The sequence below is a fragment of the Streptopelia decaocto genome, assembly GCF_964273445.1.
Source record: "Streptopelia decaocto genome assembly, chromosome: Z".
NCBI classification, from domain to species: domain Eukaryota; kingdom Metazoa; phylum Chordata; class Aves; order Columbiformes; family Columbidae; genus Streptopelia; species Streptopelia decaocto.
The window spans coordinates 40,716,752-40,738,131 of record NC_138657.1 but is presented as its reverse complement, the minus strand read 5'-3'; the positions used below and the strand labels follow the sequence as shown (position 1 = coordinate 40,738,131).

The 21,380-nt window shown below is 39.6% G+C and overlaps 1 protein-coding gene across 3 annotated transcripts; it reads left to right on the top strand.

Moving 5' to 3' along the window:
* The first annotated feature begins 6,545 nt into the window (after positions 1-6,545).
* RIOK2 (RIO kinase 2) lies at positions 6,546-21,349 on the top strand. 3 transcript variants are annotated; one of them, XM_082075714.1, is made up of 10 exons: positions 6,546-6,731; positions 7,821-7,959; positions 8,860-8,976; positions 9,959-10,134; positions 11,705-11,793; positions 12,861-13,052; positions 13,469-13,561; positions 14,505-15,041; positions 16,007-16,103; positions 20,807-21,349. In XM_082075714.1, exons 1-10 carry the CDS (start codon positions 6,666-6,668, stop codon positions 20,966-20,968), a joined length of 1,668 nt encoding a protein of 555 aa, XP_081931840.1. In that variant the 5' UTR covers positions 6,546-6,665; the 3' UTR covers positions 20,969-21,349. The 3 variants fall into 3 exon arrangements, with proteins under 3 accessions (XP_081931840.1, XP_081931841.1, XP_081931842.1); XM_082075715.1 differs by lacking the exon at positions 6,546-6,731 and adding an exon at positions 6,803-6,821; XM_082075716.1 differs by lacking the exon at positions 6,546-6,731 and adding an exon at positions 7,300-7,318.
* Positions 21,350-21,380: the final 31 nt, after the last annotated feature.

The window sequence follows — 21,380 nt, the reverse complement described above, 5'->3', positions numbered from 1 at the left end:
AAGCCACAGGCCCACATGGAAGAAGTCAGATTATCTTCATACCCTCAGGGCTCTGGCCAGTTCATCTATAGTTGCTGCCTCTGTGTCTGTCCAGCTTATTATTGCCAGGGTATGGGTGTATAATGTCATTACATTTCATATGACCTTTTGCCACATGGACAGCATGCACTGGATTTCATCAAGGTTTTTGGATACCTGTTCATCATCCAGGTTGTTACACGTCACCTCCACCATGGCTAACTCCCTCAGATACTGGATACCTCCCTCAGTGGTGGTCCATTTGCTCTGGGAATTTGCAAGGTCTTCCTTGAAGTGATATTTGTCCTTCACAGGAGTCACCACCAAAGACTGAGGATCCCTGCCTGCTTTCCAATACCTTTGTCAATAGCCTTACCCCTAGCAAGGGTTCCCAGCTGCTGGGCTCCCTTAAATTCTAATTCCTGACTATTGGACCCAGTATTCCAGCACTGGAGTGACCAGATGAGAATTTGCTCACCTGGTTGATGGCTGAAATATTTTAGCCTAGATCACAGCTTATTTAGGGCTAGGGACAGGGTAGTTTCTGTCTCAGGCCTTTCTCCTGCTCTTGTGACTGCACTACTGCAGAACAGGCTGCTGCCTCTAATTCTCTTGCTCTTTCTTAGGAGAAGCTTCTTCCTTACTAAATGAGTTGACTTCAGATTCCATTATTTCAGTTATAGGGAGGACTGACATAGTTGAGGGCTGTGTCTCTGGTTTAACTGTAGTGTCTGTGGGCATGTTTTCAAATCCAGAAAATCTCTCTTCTCCTTGAGGGTGCTGAACAGTATTGAGCAAGAGTTTGGTAGGTGCAGGCCAGGCCCCAGCACTGTGCAGTAAGTTATGCATCTCCAGAATAGCCAGGGCATCTTCCCCTCCACCCCCCAAGCATTCTAGTAATTCATCAGGATCCCATGCTGTTTCAGGAGTGAAGTTCCAGAGCTTTGGAGGTGAGAATCTTTCTAGATATCTCCCCATATTCTCCCATGCCACACATAACCACACTGCAGCAGGGCATGTTTCTAAATAGCTTGTTAAACTAGAAAAAGGTGAAACAATATTCCTAAGAAATACCAATGGGAGTATTTTGATTACCCAAGGATGTTCAAGATACTGAAGAGTTATTGTAGCAAGGGAGAAAACATCACAGAAGCAGGTGGTGAAGATGCCATTCTGTATTTCCTCCACGATAAATTCTCAGAGGAAGAAGTTTAATAGTTAATTGACCCCATGAGCTGATACCTGAAGCCCAGTAATAGCTTCAGTATAGATATTGTCGTGGTTTAACCTGAACTAGCAATACAACCACTCTAGCTGCTCACTCACCCCCTCCCCACCCCCAAAAAAATGTGAGAGAATAGAAAGGGAAGGAGAAACTTGGATTTAGATACACACAGTTTAATAAAATAACAAAATACTAATAGAAATAGAATATCAAATAAAAGATACTCAATGCAATTCCTCACAAACTCCTTCCACACCAAACAGCCAGTCCTAGGAAGCAGCACCTGGTCCCAACAACTGATCCTGTTACAGAGAAAAAAAGGAAAAAGGCAGAAAGGCCCAGAGACCTCTGCAAAATGGCAGGATGGCGAAAGGTTGAACTAAACATCCCAGTCTCCCCCAACTCTGACAAAAAGAGCAAAGAAGGTGAAGAAGCAAGAGAAAATGCGGAAGATGCTGACTCTCCTTAAATATGAAGCATGAGACTAATGGGATGGAATACTCTTACTGATCAGTCTGGATGTCAGTCAAGCTCTGCCCCACCCATGCCCCCCTTCCTTGATGCCTCACACCTGTGGGCAACGCACTCAGAGCATCCTTGGCTCTCAGACGAAAGCAATTAAAAACATTAACTCTCTGCTGGCATGTTATCTCTTGTTCTCAAATTAAGTCCAAATAATGACTGTGCTAGCTATGGTAAAGAAAGGTTTGTAACTGTATGAAGAAAATTAACTAATTTTCAGTCAAACCAGCACAGACACCAAATACCAGATTAAGCTCAAAGCCAGTGTTCTAATAAATAATCTCCTGGGCAAAACATCACTGAATGCTACAGAGCACAGTGAACTGCAAAAGCCAAAACCAGATTTTAATATGTATGTCAAAAAAAAAAAAGAGCATGGTACTGATCTGATAAACTGATCTGATAGAGAACAGATGAATAAAGATTTTGACTGGCAATTGTTAACAGATATAAATCTCTTCTAATATGCTCTGGGAAAACCTCTTACATCTCAAACCCTTCAAGACCCAAACTGAATGCCAAAAAGGACTGTTGTGGTTTAATCCTGGCTGGCAACTAAGTACCACACAGACCCTTGCTACACCTCCCAAGTGGGAGGGGAGGAGAATAGGAAGGGTATAAGTGAGGAAGAAACTCATGGGTTGAGTTAGAAATAGTTTAATAATTAAAAAGATATAATTCAAACAAACAAACAAAAATGTGAGAGGTAGGAAAATAAAACCTAAGAAAGAAAAGTGATGCAAATGAAAAAATTACTCACCACGAACAGATCAATGCCTAGCCAGTCCCCAGGAAATGGAGAAACCCTACTGACCTCCCCCACCCAGTTTTATTGCTAAGCGTGACATCATATGATATGGAATATCCCTTTGGCCAGTTGAGATCAGATGCCCCAACTGTGCTCCCTCCCAACATTTTTTTTCCACATGCAGTGTACTCAATGGTGGGGCAGTGTGAAGAGTAGAAAAGACCTTGGTGCTATGTGAGTACTACTCAACAGTAACTAAAATATCAGAGTATCAACACTGCTTTCAGCACAAATTCAAAATACAGCGCCATAAAAGCTACTATGGAGAATTTTTGCTCTATACTAGCCAAAACCAGTGCATCAGTGGCCCACATCTTCCCTTGGCAGCCCCTTCACAGCACTGCCCCTTCTATGCTGCCCCTCACCTACTCCATCACCCTAACCAGTGCCCTGATTCAAAAAAGAAAAATCTGCAGTGATGGCTCTCACACTGAAGTGGCCAAAACTGTGGTCTCAATTTCTGTGGTAGCCCTTTCACACTCCAGCACTACTGCTGCTCTGAGCTTGCCTTACTACCTCTCCTACCACTGCACTACAGCAGAGACAAGGTCCAAAAGATAAAGTGTCCAGCAACAGCTTCAACAAAAAATGGGCAAGGAAAAAAACTTGTTGCTGGCCCTTATACTGCCTTGTCAGATCCTTAAGAGCCCAAACAATACTGGGGCTCTGTGCTCCTCCATGACTTGACTATCACACTCAGCTACCTGCTCATCCCTTACCAGAAGAGGTAAGGACAACAGAGCGAGCTGCTAGCTAGTACTCCCACTGAGATCTGGCCAGGACTGGAAGCTTTAATGACCACAAATCTTTGCCTGGCAGCCCCTTAGGAGCCCCCTCAGAGGCTCTGGATTTCATTTCTCCACCCTCAGCCCTCAACTTCAGCAAAGCAAGCAAGAAAAAACAAAGCTGTCAGCTGCAGCTTCCACTCAGAAGAGAATTGGAATTCTTCCACTCAGGAGAATTGGAATAATTCCACCAAGAATTAACGCTGTTTGGCGCTTTAAAATTTCCTTGGCAGCCCCATGACTGCTCCATAATACTGCGGCTCTGAGCTCCTTCTACTGCCTTAAGCACTTCTCACTCTAACCACGGACCAGGTAAAAAAAATCTTCCTTCTGTGGATGTGCCTCTCTTCACTTAATAATCCCCATTGCTTGGCTAAGGTATGCTGTCTGTCATTCTGTTGCCCGTTCTCTTCTGTCCTTGGTCATTCTGACTGTACTGGCTTCAAATTCTTACTGACACATGTTTTTCATCTTTTATGCTTATGGTATCTCCAGTTTCCTGGCATTTTCTCGCCTAATCTGTCTGCATGTAGTTCATCCTTTCATATGTTACACACTCTTTCACCACTCAAATCCCAGATAATGAAGTCACCCCCATGAAGGGGGGTGAGATTAAGATTAAGCTGTGAGGCTACAACAATGAGCTATCCAGGCTTGCTCTGATAGTGTATTGAACTAGAGTTCTAAAGCAATTACAGAATTTGTTCTTGGTTGTCTAGGCAAGTGGGATGTCTTGCCGTTCTGAGACAAGCTACATAACAAACACAGATCAAGGAAATGCAAAAAAAGTAAACATCTCTTGGAGTTACAAGAGCTGAATGCTGGGCTCCTTGTTAGAGCCTGAGTAGCCTCCTCCATCCTCCAGGTCCTTGCCCATTCCTTCCCCCCGGGGCTGCTTTCTACAGCCTTTCTGCAGATTAGCTGTCTCAAATCTGAAGTTTTCTGTCCCCCCAGTTAGTAGACAGCCTGACATGCCTCCTCCTTGAGACCAGCAGCTGGCCTGGGTACTCTGTGTCATGAATACTGCAATCTTGCACCCCATGTTCCTGGGTCAGCAGCTGTGGCCATGACAGTATCTGGGGGTCACTGCAACACCAGACATGCTTCATAGCAGCCCAGGGATACTACACAAGGCCCAATTCCTCTCAGCACACACACACAATTATTAGGGAAAAGAAATTTCACACCTATAGGTTGTCTCCACTAAACACGTACAAATTGAGATTTTTCCAAAACCAGAGGCATGGCTAAGATTTTCTGTCTCTCTGCAGAATTTGCATCCTTTATACAGAAGGCCACTTATGCTGGTAAACACCAAGTCCTTCTCAAAAATAATAGATTACAGCTTTTTCAGAGAAAGACAGATCAATAATCTGTTAATTCAGACAAAAATTGTTTTTTACGTAGTGCTGGTTGGAAGTTCCAGTGCAGAATATTCTTAGTTCAAATACACAGGTTTAGCACAGATAGTAAGAACAAAAGTCTCCATAGGTAATGCTACTGCCTGTTCATGTTTCTGTTCTATATATCACAATTTTTTGCTCCTGCCAGCTGCAACCAGGGAGATAGGAACTTTTGAAACTCCTGTCTCTGCCTGCTGCTGCGAAAGCCATCTATGAAGGCATACCCCACAGACCATGCCTTCGGGACAGAGTTATCAGAGGGCTATTAGTTGCAATGGGAAGAAAAGTTGTACATGATGTTGAGTGGTGGTAAGCTGACTATTTGCTCTGTGCTGTGGTTTAGCCCTAGCCCCAACCTCTGCACAGCCCCCACCCCTTAGACAACAACTACCCCGTGTCCCTAAAAAAAGACCTACCCCGAAAATAAACCATAGAATGATTTTTCAGGATTTTTGAGGATGCTCAAAATATAAGCCCTACTCTAAAAATAATTCTTAGTTACAGTTCATTAAAAAGTAAATTTCAATAGTGTCCAGGCAGCTATACATGTACAGAAGTAAAATTACTTGGCAATAGAATGCAGCAGGACAGATAGACCCTTCACACTCAAGATTCAGGAATGGGCAGAAACATTATTTTCCTCAGCATAAAAGCATGGAAGTGAAAGCATTATGCAAGGTAAACTGGCACAGGATAAAGTTTTTAATGTGTCTGAATCTCTTGAAAGCTTTTCTGCTGAAGTGCTTTCATCTTTCTTTTAGAACAGAAAAGTAGGTATGTACACACCATCTGCACATTTTTAGGACATTGTATGTGTTGGCCTGCAGAATACATGCACATCCTCTGAACACTCAAAAAGGTTTCTATTGCTATATAATGAACGCTGCTACTATCAGGTGGTGTACAGCAATACAACTTCAAGTAATTTTCTTTATAAGACTTGGTAGTGCTAATCTGTCTGCTTTTTTCTGCATACTTCATACGAGCGACTATCACCTGCCTTTACAAAAGCGTGGTGCCAGAAATGGGGAGATGAGGAGGGATCTTGCCGTCAGGAGACCACGATATAAATGAATTGTATCTGATGTGCCAAGAGACCCCAGGGGGACCCATCTTGTGAAGTCACCGGCACTTACAGGTGGACTCTCCCTTTATTCGAATGAAGTGATGTCTTTTACTCCTCTGTCTCCTTTGTGGACACTAACCTCTAGTGCAGAGGATTTTCCGTACACACTTAGTAATTAGTAAACTTAAAACAAAAAAAAACCCCAAAAACCCCACCTGACTCTTGTTTATTCGATCCTATGGTTTTAATCTAATTCTATCACCCTACTATCACGTAAGAAAAAAAATAATATTCAGAGTAGGGGCTGCACGGAACCGGCGTGAGGGCAGCACAGCGCCTCTGCTCCGAGATACCCCCTCCGAAGTCCCGCAGGTCGCAGGGCAGGCGCAGCCCCAAGGCACTTCCCCAGCCGTGACCCGTGCCAGGCGCTGGCGGCCCTGCCGTGCCCGGCCCGTCTCCAGAGGGGTTTCTTCTAGGGCGTCGGTCGTGGCAGATGCGTACAAGCCACCCAACTAACTCATTCACAAGAGGGAGAGAGGTCAAGCTATTCGCGGAGCATAGGCTTGTTCTGCTTCTGTTTTCCGTCGATAGTGACTCAGTGACGAAGGAAGCGCACACGGATCCGTCCGAGGACACGAGAACATACGCAGCTGCCAGGACCCAAACGGAAGCGGCCTCCGGCCGGGCCGTGCTTGCCGCGGCAGTGTCGAGTGCTGTGCGCATGTGTCGGAGCGTAACCGTGAGGCGGGAGCATTTCCGCCGGGCTGGGGCCTGGCCGCTCGCTGCTGAGGGTTGAGCAGGGTGGTTGCGCTGCTCCGGTGTACCGGCCGCGGCCGTCATGGGGAAGCTGAACGTGGTGATGCTTCGGTACCTCTCCAGGGAGGACTTCAGGGTCCTGACGGCGGTGAGGAGGCCTGGCTGTGGGCAGGAGAAGGGGTGGCCTGCCCGCCGCGTGGCCGGTTGACTCGGCGCGTCGCGACAGTTCCGTGCTCGGGTTTGTTGTGCCATGAATAGCAGTGGATGAAAGGCTGCAAGGGAATCGGACCTGCCGCTGTTGTCGCTGACCCGCTTAGGGTCCGGTGTTGGTATATCACGGTGGGGAGGGTCGTGCTGTTATTTCCTTAGCCGGCCTCCTCGGAGGAACCGTTAACGGCAGGGTGGTGGCTGCGGCTGCCCACGTGGTGACCGCCGGTAAGGCAGCATCACCAGTTTATGTCTACTATACTCTATATTGCTTTTAGCACCCAGTCGAACGGGGGGTGAGTGAAGGTTTACCAGTGTGTGGCAGGCTGCCTGGGCTGGTTGCATGGTAAGCATGGGTCTCACCAGTTGGCCCGTGTAGTTGTACAGACAAACAGAAGTAGTTGTGCAAAGGCAAATTGAGCCTTGACTGTGTAAGCATGAGAAAAAGGTATTATTTCAGAAATGTAGAACAGCGCCTTGATCCACTCCCGGGACTGAAATCTAACCAGTTGTTCATCTTCTTTAAGGGTGAGTGTCAGGAGGATGGAGCCAGGCTCTTCTGGGTGACAACCAATGATAGAACAAGGGGCAGTGGATACAAACTGGAACACAGGAGGTTCCACTTAAATATGAGAAGAAACAGTGAGGGTGACAGAGCACTGGAACAGGCTGCCCGGGGGGGTGTGGAGTCTCCTTCTCTGGAGACATTCAAAACCTGCCTGGACACATTCCTGTGTAACCTCATCTATGTGTTCCTGCTCTGGCAGGGGGATTGGACTAGATGATCTTTCGAGGTCCCTTCCAATCCCTAACATTCTGTAAATATGTGATCTTCTGATCAGTACTGTAGACATTTAGAGGCTGACTTATACAAAGGGTATCAAGGAGCAAGGTGCATATTGATAGTTTGCTTAATTCATAAAAACACCTAATGCATCCATGCAAAGTGATTTTAGTCTCAAGTGGGATCTGATATTATTTCATTGTTGAAGATGGGACCTAACAAATCTATTTTTATTTACCCTTTTAGGTGGAAATGGGCATGAAGAACCATGAAATAGTTCCTGCTAGTTTAATTGCTTCCATTGCCAGCCTTAAACATGGTGGCTGTAATAAAATTTTGAGAGAGTTGGTGAAGCACAGACTTCTAGCTTATGAAAGAACTAAAAGTGAGTTTGAATTTGTGTTGGATTCCCTCTTTCGTTCTGTCCCCAGTGCCTCACAATGGTACTTGCAGAAGTACCACAGCTTGGCACATGTGAGCATCCAGAGCACTTGCTAGCTTTGTTTTCTCTTGGACCTACCTGGGAATCTGGGGTTGTGCAGCAGCAAGTGTAGCTGTCTGCTGAGCTGCTTGTGCCTATGAAGATGACAAGCAGAAAAGAGATGAACAGCTAACTTGCTTTTTACTCAGTCACCAAAGTAATGAAAAATAAAAGAATAATCAGTTAAGGCGATATTCAAATGCATACAGGAATCAACCCAAATGCGTTATAGTCTTATGGTATGCAAACTAGAGCAGACTGCAAAAGCCTTGTACATTTCACACCTTCAGAAATAGCTACTAGAGTAGATTTTATTCCCTGTCATGTGACAAGTAGTAATTGTGCAGGCCTTTCCCCATTTTCTTCAGCCTTTTAGTTGTATCTGGCTTTGCAAACATACTGTTGGAGTCTACATGAACTTCCTATCCTTTTTGTCCCTTTCTCAGAGCATTAAGGGTTTTTCTTGGTCATCAGAACAATCCCACATTCCTATGGTGTCTCCTAGATGTGTATCTTCCAAAATGCTCTGTGGGTTTTCCAAAACTGTGTAAAATACTGCCATTGCCTCAATTAGAGAGAGGCAAACAGCCGGTCTATGTTTTGCCCAGTTGTCAGTTTTCATAAAACTTGCAGGAATTTAAACATCTTTGCTATTCTATCAAATTGGGCTGATATTAGCCAACAGGTGAAATATTACTTGTGTGTTGTATGCTGTAAGCTGAAATAATTTTAAACTGAGACTGATTTTAAATGTAATGTCTATATAATGAGGAATTAATTGCTTTGTATTTTATTCTTATCTAGCCATCCAGGGTTATCGGTTAACTAATGCAGGATATGATTACCTTGCTTTGAAAACTCTGTCATCCCGACAAGTCATAAATTCTGTTGGAAACCAGATGGGTGTTGGCAAAGAATCAGGTAATAATTAAACAACAACAACAAAACTCCCCCCAAAAAACAAAGCAACAAAAAAATCCTTCAATAATTTCTTAAAGCAAACACATCTGTAATGGTGCAATATTTTTATAGAAACTAGGTACATTTTCCTCTGGATAGTCACATCAGTTAATCTGTCAAACACCAAGATTTCTGGGTCACTTGTTGAAATGCTGTGTGAGGTCTCTGGCTGCATTTGAATATTTCTTCACAAGAGTGTCATTCTACTTTGACCAGTTTGTCTGCTTCTTGGTTCATCACTTAAATATGTACTTTGTAAGCAGATGCCGTTTGTCTCACGCTTCTCGAAGTTTCAAACCATTTGAGCAAACAGATAATTTCAGCTTTTTTATCCCACTTAAATGTAAGATAGTAAACTAAAATAGGCTCAAAACTATTGGAGTACTATCTTGGTTCCTCTTATGTTCATGTGGATTGTAATTTGACACAGCATGTAATTTGTGTAATTGAAGAATGAGAAGGATTATTGGGGACAAATGGTAAAATGAAGCAGGCTATTTGGTAATACTGTTCAAATTCAAAGGCCGGTCCCTTGGATTGACTGTCTGTTCAACAGAAAGAAGGTGGCACTTCCGGAGTGTGATTGAAAACACCAGCATCTGACCTAGATTTCTCTCAAGGATAGCTTAGATTTTTTTTGCTGTGCAGATAGCCTGCGAATGTTAACCTGAATATAGGAACCTTAGGGTCTCTTACTCTGAAAGATGTTTCAGATCACATCAATATTTCTTCTAATGGAGTACCATGGTGTCTTTAACAATACTTTTTTCTTTTTCTGATCTCTAATATACAGTGTGTAAATTTAGCTGTAGTAGAGCTTGCCATAACAGAAATTGTAATTGTGAGAAGTGAAGTAAGAAACTTATCACAGCACTTTTTCACTGAATACTAGCTTGTTAGATACCATTTATTTCTTAGATCTATGCCACTATGTGTCTTTTAGATATTTATATTGTTGCAAATGAAGAGGAGCAGCAGTTTGCATTGAAGTTACATAGGCTTGGAAGAACTTCCTTTCGCAGTCTGAAAAATAAGCGTGACTACCACAAGCACAGACATAAAATGTCATGGCTATATTTATCCCGGCTAGCAGCAATGAAGGAGTTCGCCTATATGAAGGTAGGAAGCCCTTCACATTATATCAGCAATGGTGTAATAGACCGAAAGACACTTTTTGGGCTGTCTTCTAATCAATTTGTATTTGCAGTACTGGTAGGATTTATGCATTTTTTTTTTTCCCTCCTACTTAAAGTAAATGTTTCAGAGAATTTCAATGCTATATGTTTTGTATACTTTCAAGTGACAAAACGAAGCTTTGCCAGGGAAGTCGTGGAACAGAAACAGGGGTCATAAGAGAATTTCAAATTAACATTGTTATAATTCATGTATCACCAGTTCTGCTGTTTTTCTTTAAAATGTATTGCATAAGATTGCAAAAAATCTTAAAAAGCAAGGAAACTTGCAGTTAATTGTCAGAATTATTCTTCATTTTATTCACCTGTCATTTTAAAAAATTTCATTATTTTTTAATTGTCCGTGTTTTCAGTTGTTGCTGTGCTGTTGAGGGAAATCTTTCTGTGCACACTAGTGTTCTGATCTGAAAAGGCATGCTTTGTTCTGTCCTGTGGGAAAAGATTTTATTTCCAGTTCTCAGAGTTCTGTATTTTATTGACATGCTTTAAAACAAATGCAGATGTTATATAGTGGTTGAAAGCTGATAGTGGAAAACTGAATCTTCGTTAAAAACTAGTTTTCCTTTCTCCTTTTGGGCTATTCCACAGTACTATATACATTAAATATTGTTTTCTCGTTTCTCTTAAAAAAATCTTGGTCACTTCTACCAGTGGCGTGCGCAGTGAGAGGAAGAACTATTGGCATAATTTAGAACCTCTATATGGTCCAGTTCACTCAATTGTGTGGTCAGAACATGTAGGAATATAATTGTGGGAGTCAGTTTCCCTGAAAAGATTGTTGGGGGAGAATTAATTGTGTGCTGAAAAGTGATAAGAGCGTAATATTTAAGTAACAAAAGCTGTATTTACATTGCTTTAACTTAGAACTTTGCCTTAGAAAAGGTGAAGTTACCACCTCACCGGTAACAAGAGAGGTAAAATTGTTGAGTGGATCAAGCAAATGACTGCACTTGTGTTAGAAAAGGCAAGCAGGATAGCTTTGAAATATTATGACTCACCTTTGGTTAATCTTGAATGTGGTTTTATGGTACTTATTAATATTAAAAAATGAACTGATGTCTTACAGCAACTGAGTATAGATTAACTATTCCACACTAAGCAGAAGCTTAGCATGGAATTTTTTTCTAATGCCTGACACCCTATTGCCAGTTATCTGCTATTGATTACTTGGGTTATCGGACCAGATGTGATTCTGTCATTTTTCTGCTCTGTTTTGTTTCTTTTCCAGATGCACCGTAATTAAATGGTAGACAATGTAGCAGTGCACTCAGTGTCTAAACTTAAAAGTTTGATTTGTCGTTGCAGTGTAAATTCAAATTACTGTTATGCTGTCTTTCTTCTGAAGCATGTGATTGGATGTTTCCAGTTAGTATTTGAGTAATGTATGCTGCTTCCACAGTAATATTTCTTGCTTATCTTAGAAGGGAGTTTGTCAATATATGTAATATTTTCTTAACTATTTAATTTTAAATTTTCAACCTGTTGTCTCTTTCCAGGCTTTGCATGAGAGAAAATTTCCTGTTCCAAAACCTGTAGACTACAACAGGCATGCAGTTGTTATGGAACTGATTGATGGCTATCCTTTGTAAGAACTGAAGCTTGTATTTTCTGTTTTATAGAAACCCTAACAACGTTAGGTTCAGGGAGGTAACAGGGTTAGGGATTTCCTTGTCAAGTGAATGAATTCTGACTTCACCATAATGAATGCTCTCTAGCCCACACTCACTGGCATTTTACTTAGTTGTAGTCTTGTTCCTTGAAATAAGAGTAATTTTTTAAGTAAGAACACATCAAAAGTGCAGTGTGACGCAAGTTAGTACTGCAGCTGTTTTCTAGACATAAATCACATTCTACATGTCGTCAGATATATACAATATTGAATATACTATGCTGGAGCCTGTTACGGAGCTGCTAGACTTCCATTGTTTGTTCCTTGTATTGTACAAACGATTCATTCTCACAATACTGTGTTGCTGCATTTGGACCAAAATATTCCACGTGATAGTTGTAATTGCTGACTACTTCTTGGCAGTTTATGGTACAATAACTGCCTTTTTATTTGGTTTGTTTCTAAAGACTACATGATTTGTATTTTGGCACTTGTGGGTCTTTGCTTTCTCAAGTATATGTTCAGGAATGCCTTAACGTTTTTCCCTCACCTCCGCAACTTAGTCTAGAAAATACATTCGAATGGGATATTTGAATTTCCATACAGGAAGAGCAGTTGCTACTGAGACTATAACATTACCTAGAACAGGAGAGACATAAGTTATTGATCCATTATTTAAATCATGCGTTATGACAATGGTGCATGGTGGTAGACAGTAAGAATAAATTGAAATGAGATGTAGCCTGGATAGGAGGAGACATTTTTTCCCATTGAGGACAGTGAGGCAGTGGCATAGTGTGTTTGGGGAGGTTGCACAGTCCCTCTCTATCCCATGAATTTTTCAGTCTCCAACTAGACAAAGCCCCGAGCAATCTGGTCTGATCTAGAGTTGGCTCAGCTTTGAGGAGCATATTGGGCAGGAGACTCGAGGACCCTTTTAACATGAATTACCCTGACATTCTGTCAGATATATTTCATATACTTTGTATTTTTAAATTACGTTTTTCAAGCTTCAGAATATTTTTCATCATTTAACTTTTCAGGTGCCAGGTGCACCACATGGAAGATCCTGCCTCTGTCTACAGTGAATTAATGGATCTAATTGTAAAACTTGCCAGTCATGGTTTGATTCATGGTGATTTCAATGAATTTAATCTCATATTGGATAATGATGACCGTGTCACTATGATTGATTTCCCTCAGATGATCTCCACATCACATGCAAATGCTGAATGGTGGGTTCCAATTTAAAGATGTTTTCAAAGTAAATCTGACAAGTGCTGATAACAGCAAATAGTCAACCATGACTTGTTTCCATAAGCCCGTTTTCTGATTCTTTTTCTACCATTGTTGTCATGCAGCAAAAATAATGTTCTAAACATAATTTGATTTATGAATGAATAGAAATGTCTCTGTAGAACAAATATGTAATTAATGGTTTCTCAGAGAGAACGATGTTGTTCATTTAAGAAATGCTTAGAAATAAGCTTGCATGCAATTTGTCTCCCTAGCTGTTTGTCTTGAAGTCACTAATAGAAATAATTTTCAAATAAGATCAGTAAAAGATGGGAAATGTAAAGTAGAAGTTTGTCTTTGCAGTAGACTTCATTACCTTGATTTCATGTTTGTACAAGTCTGTATTTTTTTACAGGTATTTTGATAGAGATGTTAACTGTATTAAGGAATTCTTTAAGAAACGCTTCAACTATGAGAGTGAACTCTTCCCAGCATTCAAAGACATCAGGTAGAAACTACCAGATGAATTTGAGTTCTCCTATTTATGGTATTTGTGTCGGTTTTGTGAGAAGAAGGCGTGCCTGTGAGAGCTGCTTCTGGAGAAGTTAAAAAAATAGGCCCAGCTATGCCATTTTAGATTGTATTTTTGCCATTCCTATTGTGTTTTCTTCAACCAAAGTCACTGTGGTTTCCAAAAGCTAAAGCGTGCTTCAAGATCCGCTGCTGCCTCCTTTGTCTTTTCTCTTGCAGCTAAGGAAGAGACATCAATCCGAAAGCTCGGTCCAAGTGGTAAATGTCTAGGAAGTGCTAACAGTGATGCAGAATCAGTGTCTCTCACTTCTCAAAGCCTATTTGACAGTTGTAGCATATAGAGGATTAATTTGGGTTTCAATTTAGATTTTTTAATACTAGTAAAAATGATGATTGCTTCAAACATTATGATGTTCAAAGTTCTCTTCCTAAGGTCCTTTGTCCCTTTTTGAAAAGTAAAGTAGTTTTTCACTTATTTTAAAGACTGAAGCTGTTACAATGAAAAGGGATTTATTTTGGTCTGAGAGCTTTTCCAAAGGGGTACTGCACTTGAATCAGTCTCCGTGTGTCAGTGTACCCTTTATTCTTCTGTTTGTTTAAACAAAATTTGAGCTTAAAGCCAAATTGTATTCCTGCTAAAATAAAATAATTTCATATAAATAATAAACAAACAAATAAATGCTTGTTATGGAGATAGAATCATCTTCTGTGAACGTTTGCTTCTCTTAGGTCACATTCTGTTAATACTTTACGTAAAGATCAGCACTATCATGTGGTAGTCTGTGTGTTTCAACAGAGTATATCCTCTTTCTTAATAGTATGGATAATTAAAGTCTATATTTATTAATATTTTTAATTCAAAATGTATATTGGTAGCTCGATGATTCAGCATATTAAAAGAAAACATATTTCTTTCACAGGAGAGAGTGTTCTCTTGATACAGAGATTGCTGCCAGTGGCTATACCAAAGAAATGCAGGAAGATGGTGAACTTCTTTACCCACCAGGTTCTGATGAGGATGATCATGAAGCAGAGACATCGGAAGTTGTAGAAGATGCTGAGAATAAGTTCAACTTCTTCAGCAAAGATAAAGAATACAATGCAGACTTCATGTATGGAGTGGATGATTTGTCTGAAAGCACAACCTGTGACAACTTTATGGATAGCAATGAAGAGGCTGATACAACTGAAAGTAGTGAAAATACACAAAGGCTGAATATGTCAAAGTTGAGCTCAGTCTTAGAAAAAGTTGAAGGGCAAACTATGCTTTGGAAGTCCAGTGAAGATAAGGAGAGTTCTGAAATTGCTTTTTTTGTAGGCAAAAGCATAACTGGGAATGCTGCTGAAGTTGAAAATCAGCCAGGTCAAGGAGGGTGCTGTAATGATGAGGAGCATGAAGACAAATGCCATAATCTGGTTGACTTGTCAGCTTTAAACGAGAAATTCAAGCATTACGGGTAAAGATTCATATTTACTACCTAGGAGTAAATATAAATGTAAATCTAAATCTTTCAAGTAGCTCAAAAAGAATTACTCTTCAGGTATGCTTGTTTTAATTGAAGACTAAAAATGCAATTTATTTTAAAAACATTGCGGTGAATATCTTTCCTGTTGGTGTCGCAATAGGTAACCTGTTCATTGCTATTACGTATGTAATACTTCATATGTAATATATGACAGATCAGTTGTCCAGCTGTACAGTAGTATCTAATGAGAGAACAGGTTGGATTTAATTCATAGACTAATCTATTTTCTGCGGTGGAATTTTTTCCCTTTTTCTTTATTTCAGTTAAGATTGGAAGTGAAAGAGTTCTTGATATTAAACTACGGCTTCTAAATAACTTTTAGCAATAGGTTTGTAATTTGAAAGCTCTGTCTCAAACCCAAATTATTCTGCTGCTCACTCAGCTGAAGTTAGTAAGAACAAGCTCCTTGGAATATATTATTCAAATTCACTGTATTGTGTTGTTCTAGCTTTTAATTCCTTTCCTGACATATTTAGAAATTCTGCTTACCTTCAGGCTAGCCCCTTGTACATGAAATTCTAACTGAGTTTGCCAGCTCACCATGTACCTGGATGCGTATGCTAAGCTCATACTCCCTCTCACCTGCTTTTTTGCTTTTTGGTGAAATGACTTGTTGAAACATTGTGCAGAATCCAAAATAATTGTTTTTTAGTGTTCTGAAGTTTCTTTTCACATGCTTGGTATACATGTGGCTATTGTGCATCAGATCCTTCCTTTCATAAAATTCTGGTATTGAACAACTAGTGTTAATATTTAGAATATCAATGTTTTGTAGTACTTGCATGTTCTGTTGGGAGTTTTTAGATTATATCTCAAAAAGACTAAAACATGTTGCTCATAAAGGAAAATTATTTTTATTTTGCTAGTGAAATAAAATATTGATTTATGTATTTTAGAAATGAAGAGAATATTGTTCAGGTTGTTGAACACAGAACAAGGACTGAAAGTCTCACATCAGTCAGAAGTGTTGGGAGCTGTTCAACTATTCCAGCGGTAAATATTTTTGTTACTTTTTTATTACCTAGTTTACTGTCAGACTATGTTAAATTGCATATATCTGTTAGTACACATTTTAAAAAATGTTCTCTGGCATTAATTATCTTTAAAAAGACTCTTTTCATGTACCCACAGAAAAATAGAAGTGATATTTCTGGAATTGTTTACAGGGAATCATTTCTAGCACTTACCTTCATGTGTTGCTTTCTGCTCCCAAAGCTCTACGTCAGCAACAGGCTAATGTAGGTTAATGCAAAAACATATAATCAGTTAATTCATTCTGTTGTTAAACACAGTTAATTTTTTTTTATTTTAATAGTGGATGCTTGATTCAAGATTTAATTTGACCTTTTTCACCTCTCAGAGATTTCTTGACACTGTTTCTGAAACATTTCTATTAACTCACTTCAATAGTCATTGTTTGGCAGTATGCATTATATAAATCAGAACATTTTTACAGCAGACTTTAATATCTTTTTCTTTAAAAGTTCATTTTCATTTTAAAGGGAAGAAAGGCCAATGTTCGTTATTAGTTATAAAGTATTCCTGTACAAAATGGGAAGAAACTTCTTTGAGCTGACACCTAATCCATAAGGTATTTTTAAAATTAGGTCAGACTACATACTTCCCTTTGTAAATATAGGTATCTCTGTTCAGTCTTATTTTCATTTGCAGTTAGGAGGAGAAACTCTGAAAAATTTAGTTTGGGGAACACATTAGTGTAGTTTCAGCTCTTTTGTGGCATGTACCAGAAGTAAATATTTACTTTTTCAGTTTGAGTCTTGTCAAAGCATTTCTATTGCCTTATTAGAGTTCTAGTCCTAGAAATACTGTATCTGAAACCCCTAGTGTTGGCAAAAGTGATTATTTGTTTGGTTTTAGTCTTGATCTTCTTAATTTACAGTCTTTTTAGTCTGTTACTTACTGTTTCAGTGTTTTTCTAGCAAAGACTTGGCTACTGTCCTATTAAGTGATGTTATTCTGTGAAGCAGCCTTGTATTACACAAGGTGCCTGACGATGCCTATTATATTAATGGAATAGTTGGTTGCTTTACATTTTCATGTTTGGATGTTTTTTTAAGATAAGTATTTTAAAGATACACCAATAACCAATAAAGTTACATGACTAAATAAATGTTAAGGAACAGCATGTTTGCGCCTTGTCTAAGACATTTTTTACAGGACTTCATGCAGGACAAAAAAAAAACCCCACAACAACTTTCACCTTTGTCATCACAGTTCTTAATCTAGGGGATGTCATTGTATCATTTTAAGGAGACAAAAGATGAGGCTAAAACAATGGGATCGAGTCAGCAAGAGTGAGGATGACCTGTCAGAAGTTACCTAGCTTCTAGTCCTGACAATCTTTATTGTTTGGGTTCTTTTGGTTTGGTGGTTTTATGAGTTTGTTCTGTTTCATTTTTTTTCTTTAGTTTACTAATTTAAGTGTGCAGAATAAAACAAACAGATTAGTGCTACCAAGTCCTATAAAGAAAATTACTTGATGTTGTACTGCTGTACACCACCTGGTGGTAGCAGTGGTCATTATGTAGCAATAGAAGCCTTTATGAGTGTGCATTTATTCTGTAAGCTGACACATACAATGTGTTAAAAATATGCAGATGGCATGTACATACTTGCTTTTCTGTTCTAAAAGAAAGATGAAAGCACTTCAGCAGGAAAGCTTTCAGGAGATTCAGACACATTAAAAATTTTATCCTGTGCCAATTTACCTTGCATAATGTTTCTACTTCCATACTTTTATGCTGAGGAAGATAATGTTTCTGCCTGTTGCTGAGTCATAACTTTTGAGTGTTAGAGCTAAAGAAATGGTATGTATCATGAGCCATTTGTAACGTAAGAAAATTTTTATAAAAGTAAAAATGCAAAGTAATGGCAGTGCAGTAAGACCCACTGGGCTGCTTAGAGCCGATTCCTGTTATTACTGCTAGCTTTTATCTACTTATCCAGCTTTCTTTTAGTTCAGTGGAGAAAACATATTATAATATAAGGAAATTTTTAAATTAATCAAACAAATTCAATAGGCATATATGAACAATGTCATTAATAGCAGTAGATACAGTCATAACTTGAAGGCTGTGTAAAAAAAAAAAAAAAAGGATCATGATTTTGGAAAATCTGCTGCTCCACATGAAGTAAGGTATCTTTCTGTGCTTGTACAGATCTTCATATGCACTGATGTAATTATATTAGATAAAACAACGTAAATGATCAGAAATATAAATAAGAAAATGTAAATCTGTTTACTTAGAAGTATTTCTCAGTATTTGCTTTCATTTAGGTTATGATGATGGAAAGACCAGTGAGTCTTCCCAGCACGTGCTGTGGTTGAGCAATAAAATTTGGTGAATTTACATTATGATTACATGTCAAAGACTTCTGGTATCCATCTTGCAAAACTTCTTCTAGGGAGTTTTGTATAAAGTACTCATCTGTCCTGACCACAGTGGGAGAAATAGAGAAGCCTTCTTTCAGACTTCTGCATATAGAAAACACAGAATGGCAGATGCTTTATGGGCAAACTAAAATTATCAGTGCAACAGTTTAAATTAGTTTTGATCAGTTTTTCTTCAGGACTGTTTTTAAAGAGGTTCTATAGTTTTTATTTTCAAAGAGCTCATGATTAAATACTGACTGCTACATGAAACTGTTCCTACCCACATTTTGACAGGCGGCCTGCATGCAACGTAACTTAAAAAATTTCTCTTAAGGTGGTTCCCTAATTATTACAGGATTCCTACTGAAACCAGGATTGAGTAATTGGCTTCATTAAATGCCTTGTGTTATGTTACTTTAGTTGTATTAGTCACAGCAACTCTTAAGTGCATAACTTGTCAAAATTATGCTTTCTGGCTTCTGATTTGCTCGATACCAACTTACTGCTTCGTAGGCTACAGAGAAGTTGAGGTGATAGTACAGTCAAGAAAACAAAACAAGGCAACTGGAATTGGGCTACCTGTAAAAGAAGTGTAGTTAGAATGTCCTGGTTTAACCCCAGCCCCACCCCCGCTGCCATTAGAACCACCTGCTGCTCGCTCGCCCCTCCTCCATCCCCGGTGAGATGGGGAGACCCGGGAAACAAAGGCAGAAGTTATGGGTTGGGTTAAGAACTGTTTAAAGGAACAGCAAAAAGGAAAGGCAGGTGGGGAAGAATAATAATGAAAAATATACATAGCGAGAGATGCTCAAAGCTGTCTCTCACCACGTGGCAGCACAGATGTGCAGCTTGTTTTCTGTGAAAGTGGTTCCCCATTCCCTGGAGCAGCGATTGCAAACTCCAGACCGCAGCTCTGCCTCCTCCCAGCACCTTTCTGGACACCAGCTCTCTCTTGGAAGACAAGGGCAAAAAAACCACAACCCTGTGCAGTCCCAGAGAACAAGAGCATCCCCAGCCACCTGCAGCAGGAAGAGAGCTGCCCACCCCCAGCCATCCCCCAATTTTAAACTGAGCATGCATGACCTTATGGTATCAAATATCCTTTTGGCCAGTTTTGAGTCAGCTGTCCTGGCTGTACCCCACAGATTCCTGTGGAAATTAACCCGATCTCGCTGACGCTGTGCAGATGGATTTTTTTCTTGTCCAGTAATTTGGACATCATGGCTTTATTTTTATTATGGATAGCTATTGCCATCATAATGGAGAGTAGAAATCAGAATGAAAGCATAGGTGTAAATAAGATGAAATTTCATAAAACTACTGCAGTTTTATGGAAATAACAGTCAGTGTTGCTCTTTCAGTACTTTTGCTGTAGAGATATGAGACAGTCCTGCCTTAATGAATCTTAATAGGAGAGTGCCTTACAAGAGGGGGAACTGCAAGAGGAATTGCGAATCACTCCTGAATTTACATTATGACTGCCTGTCTTTTCTTGCCATACTTGTGGCAAAGAGTTGTTGTTTTCCATTAGAATCATATTCAGATCTTTGTAATCCAAACTTTAGAAAAAACAAGATGCTAAAAAGAAGTAGGCACAAACCAAGACATGAAATGTTCTACTGGTCCCTTTTTTAAAATTTAAAATACATTTGTCTAATCTTCAAGCATAGAATATTACCAGCTTTTACATTTTTGTAGAAGGTATATGTTTTGCACCAAGAGGTGCTTATCCTTTATGATCCCCATAAGAAAGATGCTTAAATTCCATAAGGTGTGATTGAAAATGCTATTTATTAGAGCTCATGCTATCAGAAGAGAATAGCATAGATAATCCCACACCCCTTCAGATGCTGGCAGCCCTGAAGGTGTCACACTGAATAGAACTCCAGCACAAATGTAGTAAGCTGTGTACACCTTGTCCATAGCAGAGGATCTCTTTTCAGTCACTTCACTTATTTTATGATGTTCCCATGAGAACTTGCAGTTGCACTTTTAGATGAAGGCAGGGTCACACAGGAAGGCTAATTGCCAGTACTGAGTGGGAGCTGGCTTAGTTTATCCTACTGGCAACAGATTTGTGCAGCAAACACAGGCCTGAGGACAGACCTGTATATGTGCAGCTTAGTGCAGTGCAGCAGTGACCTGGACTTAACTCACATTAACTGTTTTGTAAATCACTAACTTCTCGATGTACGGAGGTCTTCCAGTTAGGATCATTCACGTTGGTACTGAAAATGTGCCATGTCGTAGTACTAAATGATCTTCAAAAAGTTCTGATACTGAATTGTTTGTTTATTTGTAGGAACTGGTGAAACAGAAGATAAAACGTCAACTGACCAAACAACAAAAGACTGCTCTGAGGCAACGGCTGCGAAAAGGAGAGGCAAATATTTATACCAAACAACGTCGAGAAAATATGCACAACATTAAGTCAAGCTTGGATGCAGCTAGTTTCTGGGGATAGTTTATTAAAACTCACATATAACATAAGAAAACTCATAATGTATACAGTTGAAAGAATTATGCTGATAACCAGTAATCCTTTTATATGATGGAGGAATCGCTTCTATACAACCAAATGTTTTTCTGGAAGTTAGTAAAGCTCATTCTGGTTCCTGTGATTTTGATTGGGGGATTTTGTTTTGTGTTTCTGGTTAAAACTGTTGACTGCAATTTAAATCAGTAGTACTGCCTGGAATCATTTAACTGCAGTAATTTCAAACAGTATCTTGTTGTAAATCTGTTTTGCTGTGCTTGTTTAGACTAAGAATATTTTGTTGTGCAGCACATTCCTTTTAAGAGGGAAGGGAAATCTTTAAAAATAAATTTTTGCAGTGACATGAAATTTAAATGTAAAATATTGTCCTCATTATAAA

What these genes read in the sequence shown, in the direction of transcription:
- RIOK2 (XM_082075714.1), top strand. Translation starts at nt 6,666, where the DNA reads ATGGGGAAGCTGAACGTGGTGATGCTTCGGTACCTCTCCAGGGAGGAC. An exon ending in ACTTCAGGGTCCTGACGGCG is followed by an intron (nt 6,732 to 7,820) that starts GTGAGGAGGCCT and finishes TTACCCTTTTAG; the next exon opens with GTGGAAATGGGCATGAAGAA. An exon ending in TCACATGCAAATGCTGAATG is followed by an intron (nt 13,053 to 13,468) that starts GTGGGTTCCAAT and finishes ATTTTTTTACAG; the next exon opens with GTATTTTGATAGAGATGTTA.